Source organism: Acomys minous, assembly GCF_964271855.1.
Source record: "Acomys minous genome assembly, chromosome: 13".
NCBI lineage: Eukaryota > Metazoa > Chordata > Mammalia > Rodentia > Muridae > Acomys > Acomys minous.
Window position 1 is genome coordinate 57,920,074 of NC_140495.1, and position 13,861 is coordinate 57,933,934.

The following is a 13,861-nucleotide window of genomic DNA, read 5'->3' on the forward strand; positions in this document are numbered from 1 at the left end:
TAACCTGCTGCTAGTGTGCTAAAAAGTATCAAACTCCCCTCTAAGTTCCCCACTACCCATGACTGGTCAAAGTGCAGAGACTGAGGAACTGCAGCGTGCTCAGCCACAAATGGGACTCAGACTGTCCTGGAAGGTGGAGAGGAGGCAGAAAGTCCCTAAGAGGCAGAAGTTGGGAGGACTGGCCTGATGCAGTGTCTTCTGGGTGGGACAGCTCAGGACCACACAGCAGCTCGGGCTGCCTGCACAGGATCAAGCCAGTCAGCGTTCTCTTCTAGCATGGAGTGGAAACAGGTTCCAGAACCCCCACCCCCAACTCAGGGACTACGGGCTGTTGATTGCTCCTGGGGGAGACAGTGTGTTGTTTGGTGCGAGTAAGTTGACCCCATCTAGTGGATGGCTCCACACCCAGAAGTGTATAAACACCACAAATTGGAGTCGGGTTATTAAACTTTAAAAAGCACTGACAAGGTCAGAAGAGTGAGACAGGAGGGACTGCCCCAGACCCCACAATGGAAGGAACCGTGACTATGAACTGGGCACTCTTGCTGGAAAGACACTGAACAGCTGGTGTGGTGACACACACCTGTAATTCCAGGCACTAGGAGGCAGAGACAGAAGGATCTTGAGTTTGAGGCCAGCCCGGGCGATACAGCAACATTTTTCTCTGAAACACTTCTTAAGAAAAATTTTTAAATATAATGGACATTTAGGAAAACAATGTCTGCCGGGCGTGGTGGCGCACACCTTTAATCCTAGCACTCGGGAGGCAGAGGCAGGCAGATTGCTGTGAGTTCGAGGCCAGCCTGGTCTACAAAGTGAGTCCAGGACAGTCAAGGCTACACAGAGAAACCCTGTCTCAAAAAACCAAAGATTAGGTGACTGAAATATATAAACTATACTTTCCTGATTTTGATAGTCACACTGGAGGGATTAGATGACATCTGTAAAATGTCCCACAGCAGGGCTAGAGATACACAGTTCGGTGGGTAAAGTCACTCACCTCACAAGCCTGATGGCATGAGTTAACCTCCCAAACCCCTGTAACAGCGCCAGGGCAGAACCAGCCTCACAGAGCTGTCCTCTGACTTCTTTGTGTATGCTGTGGCTCATGTGCCCACAAACTACATGCATGCATGCATGTACACAACAAAAACCGCAAAGTCATGCCAGGTGTAGTGGTGCATGGCTTTAATCCCAGCATTCAAAAGGCAGAGGCTGCAGAGTTTGAGCCAGCCTGGTCTACACAGGGAGTTCTAGACCAGCCACAGTTAAATTATGTGACTCTATCTCAAAACAAAGCCAGAAAACCACACATACATATATAATGGACCATCAGATTGGCAATTAGCAAGTGGCCCTGGAAATGTTTATTCCTGAGCTTGCAAATAATTTAATATTTCTCCTTGATGACAGGAGACAGAACCAAAGGTTCAGGTGACTCCCTCTTCTGTCCACACAGAGTCCTGCATTTCTAACCCAGCCCAAGTGCTCCTGGGAGGTAGAATTGCTCAGGGAAGTAAAGCTCTGCTACCCAGCTCTCACCCACAGAGACTATTATGCTTTGGGTGGTTCCAAAGTGCAGTTAAATCCCATGGAATTGCCTAGTCTGTTTTAGTTTCTTATTGCTGCTATAAAAAGTTAATCACAAATGTAGTGACTTGGGATATAAATGTATCAACATGGGTCTCACTGGGCTAAAATCAAAGTGTCCACGGGCCTTCATGTCTGGAAGCTAGGTCATCACTCTCTTGCCTGCCTTCCAGAGACCACTTGCATTTCTTGGCTCAAGGCCTCTTTCTTCTGTTCTAAGGTCTCCCTCTCTTCCACTTGGATAATCCAACAGTCTCCCTAAATATTTTAAAAATAATTTTTAACTTATTTATCTTAGCGTGCGTGTATTGCCATAGCACATGTGTGGAGGGCAGAGAACACCTAATGAGAGTTGGTTCCCTCCTCCCACACGAGGATCCCAGGGATTGAACTCAGGTCATCAGGCCGGGGCAGCTGCTACCTTTACCTGCTGAGGCAAGACAAGTGGCCAGCCAGCCAGCTGTCCCCGGCTCTACATCATCAACCTGATCTTATACTGGTCAGTTCCATCCCATTCACAACCTTAATTCCTGCTTGCTGTGTGAGCTAACGTACACACGGGCTTGGGGTTATGATGTGGACAGCCTGAGAGGACTGGTGTGCTCCCTATCACAACCTGGAAACGTCCTGGGGATTTTTCATTCTGTACTGGTTACAATTGTTAAAAGCAAAGCAGCAATCCGATTTGGCAATGAGACAGGGAGCGTGTAGCCTACCTTAATGATCTAGCTCTTTCTACGCAGTTGGAAGGAGTGATGCAGACAGGGAAGCCTCCCAGGAGCACCGAGGGCTTAGGGAACAGCTAGTGGGAAATGCATTTAAAGCAGGGTTGTCAGAGTGAGATTTAACAGCTATGTGGGATCCCTTCCCACAGGAAAGGCCTCAAGTGGCCAATCACTGCCTGAGCACACCAAGCAGAGATGAACACTCACAGCAGAGACAGGAAGCCACGGCTCAGACTACACCTTCCAAACAGCCAAGATGGAGGGGGGAGGGTGTCCTAGGCTTTCCATCCTCAAATTCAAACCCAAAATTATGTATGGTGAACCAACTTAATAGATAGGAACCAAAGCCACCTCTGGCAAATGTCAACACAGAATGAAAAGATATTTCCATTTTACAGAAATTTGCTTTGAGAATTTCACCAATATATCATAAACACGGCAGCTGAATGAGCTAATGTCCTGCTCCCCACTTTATATCTCCATGAGTTTCTCTGCATAGCCCTGGCTGCCCTGGACTTCCTTTGTAGACCAGGCTGGCCTCGAACTCACAGAAATCTCCCTGCCTCTGCCTCCCCAGTGCTGGAATTAAAGGCGTGCACCACCATGCCCAGCCTCCATGAGTATTTCTGAAAGAGAAAAACTCCTCACATAAACACTTAGTAAGTACTTAAATACCAATGCTGAGTTCAAGTTACCATTTTTTTGAGTCAGGGTCTATGTTGCCCAGGCTCGCGTGACCCTCTCACTGCAGCCTCTCAGGTAGCTGGGAATATACGACACCTGTGTTTCTCTCTCCCCTCCATTCTTCCTTCTCTCTCTTTTAAACTTGGCACACTTTAATTAAAGGGAGCCATAGATAGCACCGAGGTCACAGCAGTGTCCTCAGTGGGGACAGACGAGACTCAAGCCCCACAGTGTCCTTCGCTACATCCAGATTCAGGGTTAGAGAGTGGCTCAGTAGCATACGGCCCAGTGAGTCAACCAACACAGCAAAACCCAACCGGCAAGATCCATGCAAGGTTGGAATAGTGCCACTGCTTTCATCCTTTAAACCCCCCCTTGGGTTTTACCCCCTCTGTCCATTTATAAAAGCTGAAACTAGGGCTGGAAAGACAGCTCAGAGGTTAAGAGCACCATCTGTTCATCCAAAGGTCCTGAGTTCATTTCCCAGCAACTACATGGTGGCTCACAACCACCTATAAAGAGATCTGGTGCCCTCTTCTGGCATGCAAGTGTATGTGCAAGCAAAACACTACATACATAATAAAATCTTTTAAGTTAAATTTTAAAAACATTTTTAAAGATTTATTTATGTATATGAGTGTTCTCTCTGCATGTACATCTGCAGGCCATAAGATGATTGTGAGCCACCATGCGGTTGCTGGGAATTGAACTCAGGACCTCTGAAAGAGAAGCCAGTGCTCTTAACCTCAGAGCCATCTCTCCAGCCTCAAAATTTTAAAATAAAAAAATCTAACAACTCTTTATTGGTTTTACATTATAAGTAGATGTCAAGCCAGTATTAAGAGATAGGTGCTCTCAATTAAAACAACAACAACAACAACAACAACAACAAACTATAGAAATAAGACCAGCCACCTATGGGAGGAGCCAATGCAATGGCTAGTCTTTATTATAGAGAGAAACTTTCCATGACATTCTGAAAGGTTAACACAGGGCTTAGTGGGCCAGCTGGTGAGGCACCAGCTTGTAATGGGTTCCACAGCTTGGGCATCGCTGACTCTCGCCTTTGTGCACCCAAAACCAGACGACAGTACAGTTGTCCTCTTCACCTGAAAGGGAGAAGGCGGTCGGAAGTCACCCAGCCCCCGTGTGCACAGGGACACTTCCAACACTCATCTCTTCCCTACAGACACTTCAGAGACAGAAGCAAAACTGTGGGGGACTCTCAAAGAGCCGTGCTCTTTCAAAGGAAAAAGCAGGGTTGAGTTTACCAGCGAGTGAAAAACTTTCTACTGGGGTCACTGTAGGTTTCAACAACTCCAGTCCATACATAGAATTCCAATTCAGGATCTGAACTAGTTTGTACCCATAGGGCCTGAAACAGTGCCTGGCATACAAGTTACTATATATAATATATATTATCTGGGCTGGAAAGATGGTTCAGCAATTAAGAGCATGGACTGCTCTTCCAGAGGACCTGAGTTCAATTCCCAGTACCCACATCAGACGACTCACAACCTGGCCTGTAACTACAGCTCCAGGGGCATCTGACTCCTGTGGCTTCTCATACATATTGAGACTTGAGACCATCAGAACCCTTACAACAATTTATATACATATTTTAATGCGCACAGTCAGTCACACACATATCTGTTTTTTGTAGCAGGTTATGAACAAATGGGCCCGAAAACAAAGGCAAGGTACTTACAGATGCAGCCCACTATTCGCTTGTTGGTGATGGATGGGACTAAATTAGGGTCTTCCTTGGTGCCCGAAGCTGCCTTTGGAGGTAGCATATTGTATGGATCCTGAAAGAGACAAGAGGTGACTAATTACAACAGATAACCCCTGCCACTGCACTGCAAAGGGGCTGTTCCTACAAGGTGAGTTTTCAGGACCAAATGCTGGCTGACAAAGGAGACTCCTCCGATCCCCTCCAAGTCCAAGGGCTGCAGGGGACACAGAGAGACTCTCCTCACCAGTCCCTTCTGTGCCGCTATCATGATCTCTCTCTCCAAGCCGGTGGCCTGCTCCTCATCAGTAGGAACACCACCTAAAAGAAGAAAAAAAATGAATCGTGTTAACTAATATGGCCACCATGGATACACATTACATGGGAAAGGCAACGTTGTAAGCTGCTTTGGTGGGCTCCCAAGCTGCGACTCGCAAAGCAGTCCCGATTTCCCCCTCCAACCGCGGAACCTGGGTTTTCAATTTTTTTCTAAAAATCAAGTCAATGAGAGTATATTGGCCGGAGGTGGGCAAGGAATCTGAAAGTCGCTCCAGCGCTTTCTCGTCCCTCCAACAGTTCCTGTCACCCAAGGTCACCCGGCACCTTCCAGTTAGGGCACTTTGAAAGCGGGGTCAATAGGGTGGGCGGCCAAAATTACAGCAAGACCACGCGAAGGGGCGGTTGCCGAAGCGTTAAGGAGGTCAGCCCTCCCCGCAAGGAGGGCTGTTAAGGAGGGAATTCAATGGCCGACCCCGATGGACCAGCCCATCACCTACCACCCCGGAGGCCAAGGATAACCGGCCTGGCCCGCCCAACTGGCCACGTACCTCCCGAAGCCATGGAGCGCGTCGCAGCCGCGCCACGGGGCCCGTGGGCCCTCAGAGCCTGCGCCGCCAGAGCGCCAGCTCCGCGAAGTAACCTTGAAGCCATCTCGCTAGAGACAAGCAGATGCACTTCCGGGACGGAGCTCGGCAAGACAGGCGGGACTTCCGGTAGTGGGTGTCTATCAACGCCCATTCTGACTTCCGCTTCCTTCCCCCACCCGACTCTGCCTGCCCAAGCTGCTTCAGTGTAGATGGTGCACATGCGCAGCTCTGCCTCTTCCCTGGCAGCGCAGACTCCAGCACACCATGACAGCTAGCGGCTTTCGGGTTTGTAGCTTGCGTGCTCGCGCACCTGTATCCCAGCCACATAGCAGATCTTGTGGTGGAGGTGCTGTTGGACGCCGAAGTCCCCCTCAGTAAGGGAGTTGCTGCACCACAAATGCTACAAACTTGGGCGTGAACTCAGGAAGACTATTTTGTTTGTCACTCGCGGGTTCCGGTCTTCTGACGGAGCGTTAGCCATCCCCGACTTTTTGCATTGGCCCACCTGTCAGAATTTGGCAGGACCTCCCCCACCATCTCTCTCTTCTCCCCTCCCCTCCTCTCCTCTCAATGTGTGTGCGTGTGCGTGTGCGTGTGTGCGCGCGCGCGCGCGCGCTTTAAGCAGGATATCACTATGTAGCCCTGGCTGAGCTGGGACTCGCTATGTAGATCAGGCTGCCTACCTCTGCTGAGATTAAAGGAGTGCACCACCCTCAATTTCCTCCTACAGTAGTGTTACAGACATGAAGGTGTTGTCTAGGGACTAGGGGTGGAGGGTAGATGTGGAGGCCGCTCCGCGAGGTTAGGAACCCGTGAGGACCCTAGAAGGACGAGGAAGAAGGAAAATTAATAATGCAAGTGGAAATCACAGTAGGTCCTGTGGCTGTGGGTCTCTAAATGGAAAGCGTCTCCCATTGTACGCAGGTCAAGTGTGCCTGCTCGTGGCAGGACTTTCAAACACTGGCCTCTTCATGGGCCCTAGCACTTTATTCCCACTGTGGAACATTCCTGACACCAGCTGTACACAGCAGCTACGCTCTCCTAATGGTGGTCCAGTAATGGAATCTTCAATGCCTTGCAGAGGCCTGGCATACAGTAACACCAATCAGCTCTTAGTAAATTTGGCCTCTTGGACCAAATACACAGCTTAGAGAGCTCATGACTCTACAGGGGATCTTTTGAGGAAAACTACAAAGGGCTAAGTTCCCCGGTGTTGCATCTGCCCCTTGTAGGTTATTCCCAAAAGGACCTTGTGGAACTTTCCTTCAGAGGAGCTAACCTGGGCTTTGTGGGTGCCCTCACCAAGAGAAAAATAGTCTGTTCTGAGGCCTGAAATTTCGTGGTTCTATTTGAAGATGGGCCTCGCTTTGTATAGTTTCCATGTTACCTCCTTACCCCCACTACAATCATCTAGCTTAAGTTGGAAAAGAATTCCTTAGTTCAAGAATTACACACCTCCCCCACCCCACCCTGTGGACCTACTGTTGCTTTGTTGCTTTGTACTTGCATTAGGAGCTTGGTGAGGGGACCCAGCCAGCCCCATCAGCTAGCTCAGCCATCTTTTCTCCTTTTGGTAATAACACTTGGGGAAACCGGGACGAGATGTCTTAGGGTTGTATCGCTCTGAAGCGACAGCATGACTGCGGCGATACTTAGAAAGGAAAACGTTTGTTTGGGGCTGGCTTACAGTTTCAGAGGTTCAGTCCATTACCATCATGGCGGGAAGCATGGCCGCGTGCAGGCAGACATGGTGCTGGAGAAGGAGCTCAGAGCTCTACCTCAGGATCCCCAGGCAGCAGGAGAAGAGAGACACTGGGCCTGGTCTGGGCTTCACTGCCTGTGACTAGCATCCTCCAACAAGGGCACACCTCCTCGCCCCTGTCAGGTAGTGTCACCCCCTAATGACTGAACCTTCAAGTATATGAGCCTGTGAGGGCCATTCCTATTCAAACGATCACAGCTGTCAAAATGAAAGCACACTGTAATAAACCACGTAGCACAAATATATAAGGAAGAAGCTGGCAATTCGGTGTTTATTCTTCCTGCCGCCCCCCACCCCAAGCCAAGTTTTCTCAACCTCAGCACAAGGGACATTTTGCATGTGGAAATGATTGGAAACAGGAGGAATTGAGGCTCTCCTTTGTGTGTTGTGGGATTTGGACGCTTTACCTCCTAGAATTCTCCAGCGTGACAACGAAAGTGTCTTCAGTTGGTGCCTTGGGCTACAGCCCCTAGGGATCCGGTTCTGAGCTTATGCAAATACATTCAAAGAATCAGTGTAAAGAAATGCATATACACGGGATGTATTTGCTTGTGAGATAAAAATATAAATGATTGATAAGTTGTCTTTCTAATCTAACAGACTTTTGTGGACATATATAAAAACATATATCTAACACATAATAGTCTTTATAGATGTACTGGGATGGCTCCAACTATACCCCTGGTGAATATTCAGATTTCTGAGGTTTTTGAGGATTCTTTTTTTTTTTTTTCCCAAAAGACTCAAAGCAACCTCAGTCAGAAGCACATGTGGTTGAACCATAGTAGCAGAGGCGTGTCCTGGACAAAGTGTTCGTGCTGGGTGGGTGTTCTGCCACTGAACCACATGCCAGCCCTTTTTGCCTTAGACTAGTGATTCTCAGCCTGTGGGTCACCACCCCTTGCGGGGAGGGTCACATATCGGACATCTACATTATAATTCACAACAGTAGCAAAATTACAGTTATGAAATATCAGTGAAATGATGTTGTGGTTGAGGGGTCACCACCTGAGGAAATGTAAAGGGTTTCAGCCTATGTGACTCAGTACCTCAGGCTAGCCTTGAATTCTTAACCCTTCTGCCTTCCGCTTCCAAGTGCTGGGAATACAGGTATGTGGCAGCACAGCAGGCTGGACCTCCAGTTTTTGTCTCCGATGCTGTGGCAGTGCTTCATGTAGATGGGACCAAAGGCGTGCATGTAAAACATGTTGACACATTCAGCTGAGTTGTTTGCCCAGAAGTTTGGAGCAATTCCTGCTCCCCACCAGCAGGGCCTTTGCAGTTTGCCTCTGGCTAAAGGCACAGTGCAGAGCTGTTACTGCTGCCAGCATTCAGCTACCTGAACTCCGAGGCCGTGGGCACATTTTTTTTTCAGATATGTGCTGATCATTTGCACTTTCTGTGAGCTCCCACTCTGCCAAACTACCTTAGTTTGCCTTAGTTCTTTTTGTTATTGTTATTTTTATTAAGATGTATTAATGAGTGGTGGCATACTCTTTTAATCCCTGGAGGCAGACACAGGCAGATCTTGGTGAGTTTGAGGTCATCCTGGTCTATGAGGTGAGTTCCCAGCCAGCTAGAACTACACAGTGAGGCCTTACCTTAGAAAAAGAAGAAACAAGAGAGAAGTGTTTTTTATTATTTATTTATTTTATGTGCATTGGTGTTTTGCCTGCATGTGTGGGAGGGTGTTGGATCCTCTGGGACTGGAGTTGCAGAGTTGTGAAGTGCCACATGGGTGCTGGGAATTTAACCCAGGTCCTCTGGGAGAGCAGCCAGCGCACTTACCACTGAGCCATCTCTCAGGCTGGAGAAGAAAGAAGTACCAATTGTACACATTAATGGAGTTTTCTGGAGAACATGTGGATACGGTGGGCACGAATTGAATCTAGGTTTCCTTTGTCCCCCTTCCATCCTCAGTCTTCCCAACTTCAGGCAATCACAGGACAAGCTTCTTTATCTCCCACATATGAGCAGAAACCTGCGGCTCCTGTCGGCCCATGCTCAGCTTCTCTCACTTGACACGGCGTCCTCTACGCCTACCCACTTTGCTGCAGATGACAGGACAACTGCCTAAAACACAGCGGTGTAAGCTAGAGGTAAATGTTAGCCTAAAGGTGTTCGGTCGATGTGCTCCTAGTTTCCTCTTTTTACAGAAAGGTATTCTGGGGGCCAGGAAGATGGCTCAGTAAGATGCTTGCTACCAAGCACAGCCGCCTGAGTTTGATGGATCTCTCCTTCCCCGCAGGTTCCAAGTATCAAGTACCGCTCAAGTTGTCATCTGACCTCCACACTCAAGTCATGACATGAATGTGCCCACGGACTATACACAGACTGGATGGGCGGACGGGCGAGTGAGTGAGTGAGTGAGTGAGTGAGTGAGTGAGTGAATGTAATTTTAAAGGAGGGAATTCTGGACGTGAAAAAATGAATACAACCTACCACCTTTGTGAGCAGGAAGTTGAAGGGTAGACACGCAGGGAACCGCACCATGAGGGGAGGCAAGAGGACTTCTCAGTTCATATTTCCACTGTTTTCGGTTTTCCTTTAACACTGGGATGTGTTACCTATTCATAAATTAGGGCATTCTTATTTAGGGGAGCTGTTTGTTTTCCTGATTCCTAATGAATATTAAGGCAATTATATTGAGTCTTTTGGACCAAAGCCAAGGCTGGTTCTTAAGCCAAATATAATTTCTGCCTTAGATCGTGTGTGTGTGTGTGTGTGTGTGTGTGTGTGTGTGTGTGTGTGTATTTCCCTGGCCTTGGTGTGGTCAGAACCACATGAAGTAATGGGGTCCAAAGGCTTTTCAGGTTCAACTCTGCTGCCTATAATACAACTCTGCTCTGTAGTGGCCCCAGAGGCCCTGGCACTATTGCAAGATGCATGCTGGGCAAGTTTTTAATGATAGCAGTAGTGAGGAGGTAGTGAGGAGGTAAATGCTCCCCAGGTCTGCTAGGCCTAACCCCAGGAACCCTCTGAGGCCTGAGGAGGGCGAGACCCAAGGCTGAACTTCTCTGGTCAGCGACTCGGAGCCAAAACCCTTTCAGATCAGAGTGAAGTGTTTTTATGCAGACACCACAAATCCAAAATGGGTCATCTGAAATTGCTGGCGGCATGGGGCCTGGCTACCTCAGGGCTCAGGGGGTCAGCCGGACACACTTATTTGAAACATCTTTTATTTTAGGCAACAGAAGGGAGTCTAGTGTGACAGCTGGGCAGCCTGAGTCAGCCCCTACCCCATTTTCAGGTGCCTCAGTGAGTCCTCCATGAGACCCACTGGGCACAGCAGGATTGTCACCTGGTGAGTGTTGTGCCTAGGCGGTGAGAGGGGTTCAGGTATGAGACAAAGGCCCACCCCCTCCCCCCAACCCTCACCGTTCCAGCCTGGGCCCCAGGAAGCCCTCTAATACAGGTGTGGAGAACAGCTCCTCCCCCCATCCCCCCCATCTCCCCCTGCCCCCCCCACCCCCCCCACCCCCCCCACCCCCCCCACCCCCCCGCTGCAGAGAGCTGGGAGAAGAGCTCAGGGTGGCTCTGGGTGGGCAAATGGGGAGTGCTCAGTACTGTTCTCTCTGGACAGGACAGTCCCTGCTTCAGCCTGAACTTTAGGCCCTACAGCTACCTAGGGTTTTTTAACTGGGTTAAGAGATCAAGTCCCCAGTCGTGGGTGGTGGCTAATGTCTGCACCCCAGCATTTGGGAGCCGGGGAAGGAGCCTTGCAGTGAGTTCAAGGTTACCATAGGCTATGTAGTGAGTTCCATATCGCTGAGGGAGGGAGGGTGGAGAGGGAGAGAGGGAAGAAGAAAGGGAGGGAAGGAGGGAGGGAAGGAAAGAAGTTGGTTTTGATTCAATAGCCTCACCAGGCAGGCGTTGGGCACACATACAGAGCCAGACCACAGGAAGCGGATCTTAAGAGGAGAGTGGGTCAGCTGGAGAGGACAGGCAGCCCTACAGGGTCTGCAGCAGTCCAGTGTATCAAACCTCCTTGTCCACTCTTTCCTAAATTGAAATGAAGCCCCTGGGAGATATGGGGAAAGACAAGCTAGTTCAAGTTGGGCTCTCATAAATCAGGGATGGCTCTGGCCCAGTAGATGGCCCTAGAGCCTGCTTCCTAATCTGATAGCTTGTTTGGGCACTAGCGCCCTCTAGCGGACTGCAAAGAGTAAATACGGTCTTATTTCTGGAAGCAGTTGGTCCGCAGAATTATCCTTTGTATTCTCATTTTGCCAGGGTTGACTCTGTCTCTTTCTTTCTTTAATATTTTATTTAATTTTAATTTTTATGTGCCTTAGTATGAGAGTGTCAGATCTTGGAGTTGTGAGCTGCCATGTGGATGCTGGGAATTGAGCCCGGGTCCTTTGGAAGAGCACTGAGCCATCTCTCCAGCCCCGACTCTGTCTCTTTCTATTAAACTTTCAAATAGTGCTCGTTAAGATAGTAGGCACTCTCCAAGGAAAAGTAAAGAGTTCAGAGGGGACGGGGCTGGTTCCTGGAGGAAACCCAGCCCTCATGAGGCGGAGGCAGGAGGATTGGAGACTTTAATTGGATTTTGAGGTCAGCCTGTGGTATACAGTGAGCGCCTGTCTCAAAAACAATTAATTAAAAGTAAAAAAAAAAAAATGCTTGTGACACATGGAAGTCGGATGAACTAACTGGCCCATTAAAAATAAAAATCAAGGTCAAACAGGAAGGCTTCCTCAGCACCCGAGGCAGATGTGATCCTGTCTGTTCTGTCCTGGCCACCAAAGATGGGCATCCTCGGGAGACGGAAAGTCCCAGAGACAGGCTGGCAAAACTGCTTAGCTCTGCTGCCCTCCTGCCTGGAGAACAGGGCAAGCAGATCAGTAATTACCCATACTTGATGCCTAATTAAGCACCAGCTCCTCAGAGTGTAGGACGTGGATTTTCACTGAAGACAGGGCTGACTGAGGCTAAACCGAAAGACTGTGTGTGAGTGGCCAAGCTCAGTGTCAGGTGCCGGGACAGGGCTCAGCCAGTGTTGCTGAAGGTGAGTCTGAGGGGCTGACGTCCCTTAGGCCTTCGCTCACTCATGCTTGCGTGCCCACACAGATGTACACCCAGATCACATCTGTTCTCAAAGCAGAAGGCGGCCAACGCTAATGGCGAAAGGTGTCCAGCTGCGGGCCACACGCACAAGAGCAGCGACTCAACTTTGGACAAGTCGGATCATTAGACCACAGAATGCCAACCGTCTGCCCTGAGTTCAAAATCTCGGCACCTGCCCTTCTCGCCACAAGCCCAGGTCCTCCGCATCAGGATCTGTGACTCACTGCTCCCAGGTAGGGGAAACGGGTGACACAACTGGCACAAAGAACGAGCACGAGAGGCTGGCCGAAAACCAGAAGCTGAGTCCTAACGGCCGAGGCCCTCACCTGACCGGCGAACACGGGGCGAGCACGTGGTTGTGTGGCCACGTGAGGGCCACGTGAGCGGGCCACGTGAGCGGGCCACGTGAGCGGCACGTGCCTGTTGTAACGGCGGTCGCGGGGGCGTGGCCGGCCAGCGGCCTCCACAGAAGGTCCCTCCTCTGGATTGCCCCTGGTGAGCCGGCCCTGAATCACCCGGGGATCCTGCTCCACCTTCGGAGGTTACCCCGGTACTTGCTTCACGCTCCCCGGCCGCCCCGTTCCTGCTCTTCGGGCTCAGAGTCCAGGGCCCCCAGGAATAGGCCTCCATCACAGCTGCCACATCAAATCTTCGCCTTACCGGTGAGTTCTCGGGGCACACAGTTTGCCCAGCCAGGATCGCGTCTATCCCTAGCCTGGGCCTGGGAGTCGGTTCTGGTGCCCTCGCCTTGGTCCCTTTTTAAGTTTTCCAGGATTCAGCTCGGGGTTAGCGCTCACTAGTAGGCCAACACCCCCACCCCATGCTCAGGTTAGCCCACGTTAACAGGATACTATTTTGCCAAATGTGCCGTACACCAAGGTCTGGCCTGACGGTCCCTGTTATGGGTCTTGTGGCCTGTTGTGGGTTTTCTTTGTTGGTTGGGTTTTTTTTGTTTTTTTGTTTTTTTTTTTGTCTGTTTGGGTGTTTTTGAGTTTTCGAGACAGGGTTTTTCTGTATAGCGTTGATTGTCCTGGGGTTGCTTGGTAGACCAAACTCACAGGGATCCGCCTGACCCTGCCTCCCCGAGTCCTGGGATCGCAGGCACTCGCCGCGACGCCACGCCCAGCTGTAATGTTTCCCAGGGCCTAAAAATTAGTTGTTGTAACCCTGTCTCGAAAAACAAAACAACAAAAAAATAAATAAATAAAATTAAAAATTTAAAAATTAGTTGTTATTTGTCTTCCTGTAAACGTTGGCTGTTCCCAGGAGGTGCTCTTTTTGATGAATGTAGCGTCTACGACACTGGGGTCTGCTTTACTTTTCTTTGAGGATGACACTCCTATCCTTACATCTTGCAGATTGTGTGCTGAGTCCTCCCTGACCAGAGCCAACTACCCTTGCTAGCATTCCTAGCCAGTAAATATTTGTTTAA

General features: G+C 49.7%; 2 protein-coding genes across 2 annotated transcripts in view; one reads left to right on the forward strand and one right to left on the reverse strand.

The window, feature by feature from the left end:
- Positions 1-3,893: 3,893 nt before the first annotated feature.
- Positions 3,894-5,716, reverse strand: COX5B (cytochrome c oxidase subunit 5B). Its single transcript, XM_084753647.1, has 4 exons — positions 5,559-5,716; positions 4,979-5,052; positions 4,708-4,807; positions 3,894-4,108 (listed from the first exon to the last, which is right to left on the reverse strand). The coding sequence occupies exons 1-4, from the start codon at positions 5,659-5,661 to the stop codon at positions 3,996-3,998; spliced, it is 390 nt and encodes a 129-aa protein (XP_084609773.1). The 5' UTR covers positions 5,662-5,716; the 3' UTR covers positions 3,894-3,995.
- Positions 5,717-8,123: 2,407 nt separating this feature from the next.
- FAM178B (family with sequence similarity 178 member B) overlaps positions 8,124-13,861 on the forward strand; it is a 138,888-nt gene continuing 133,150 nt past the window's right edge. Inside the window, exons 1-4 of the mRNA XM_084753640.1 lie at positions 8,124-8,181; positions 9,280-9,458; positions 9,608-9,713; positions 12,433-13,091. The gene's annotated coding sequence lies outside the window, so the exon portion shown is untranslated. The remainder of the gene's footprint in view (positions 8,182-9,279; positions 9,459-9,607; positions 9,714-12,432; positions 13,092-13,861) is intronic.

Coding starts and splice junctions, on each gene's coding strand:
- COX5B (XM_084753647.1), bottom strand. CDS start 5,661: ATGGCTTCAAGGTTACTTCGCGGAGCTGGCGCTCTGGCGGCGCAGGCT. Junction 5,053..5,558: donor GCGCTCCATGGCTTCGGGAG/GTACGTGGCCAG, acceptor TTCTTCTTTTAG/GTGGTGTTCCTACTGATGAG. Junction 4,808..4,978: donor TAGCGGCACAGAAGGGACTG/GTGAGGAGAGTC, acceptor TGTCTCTTTCAG/GATCCATACAATATGCTACC.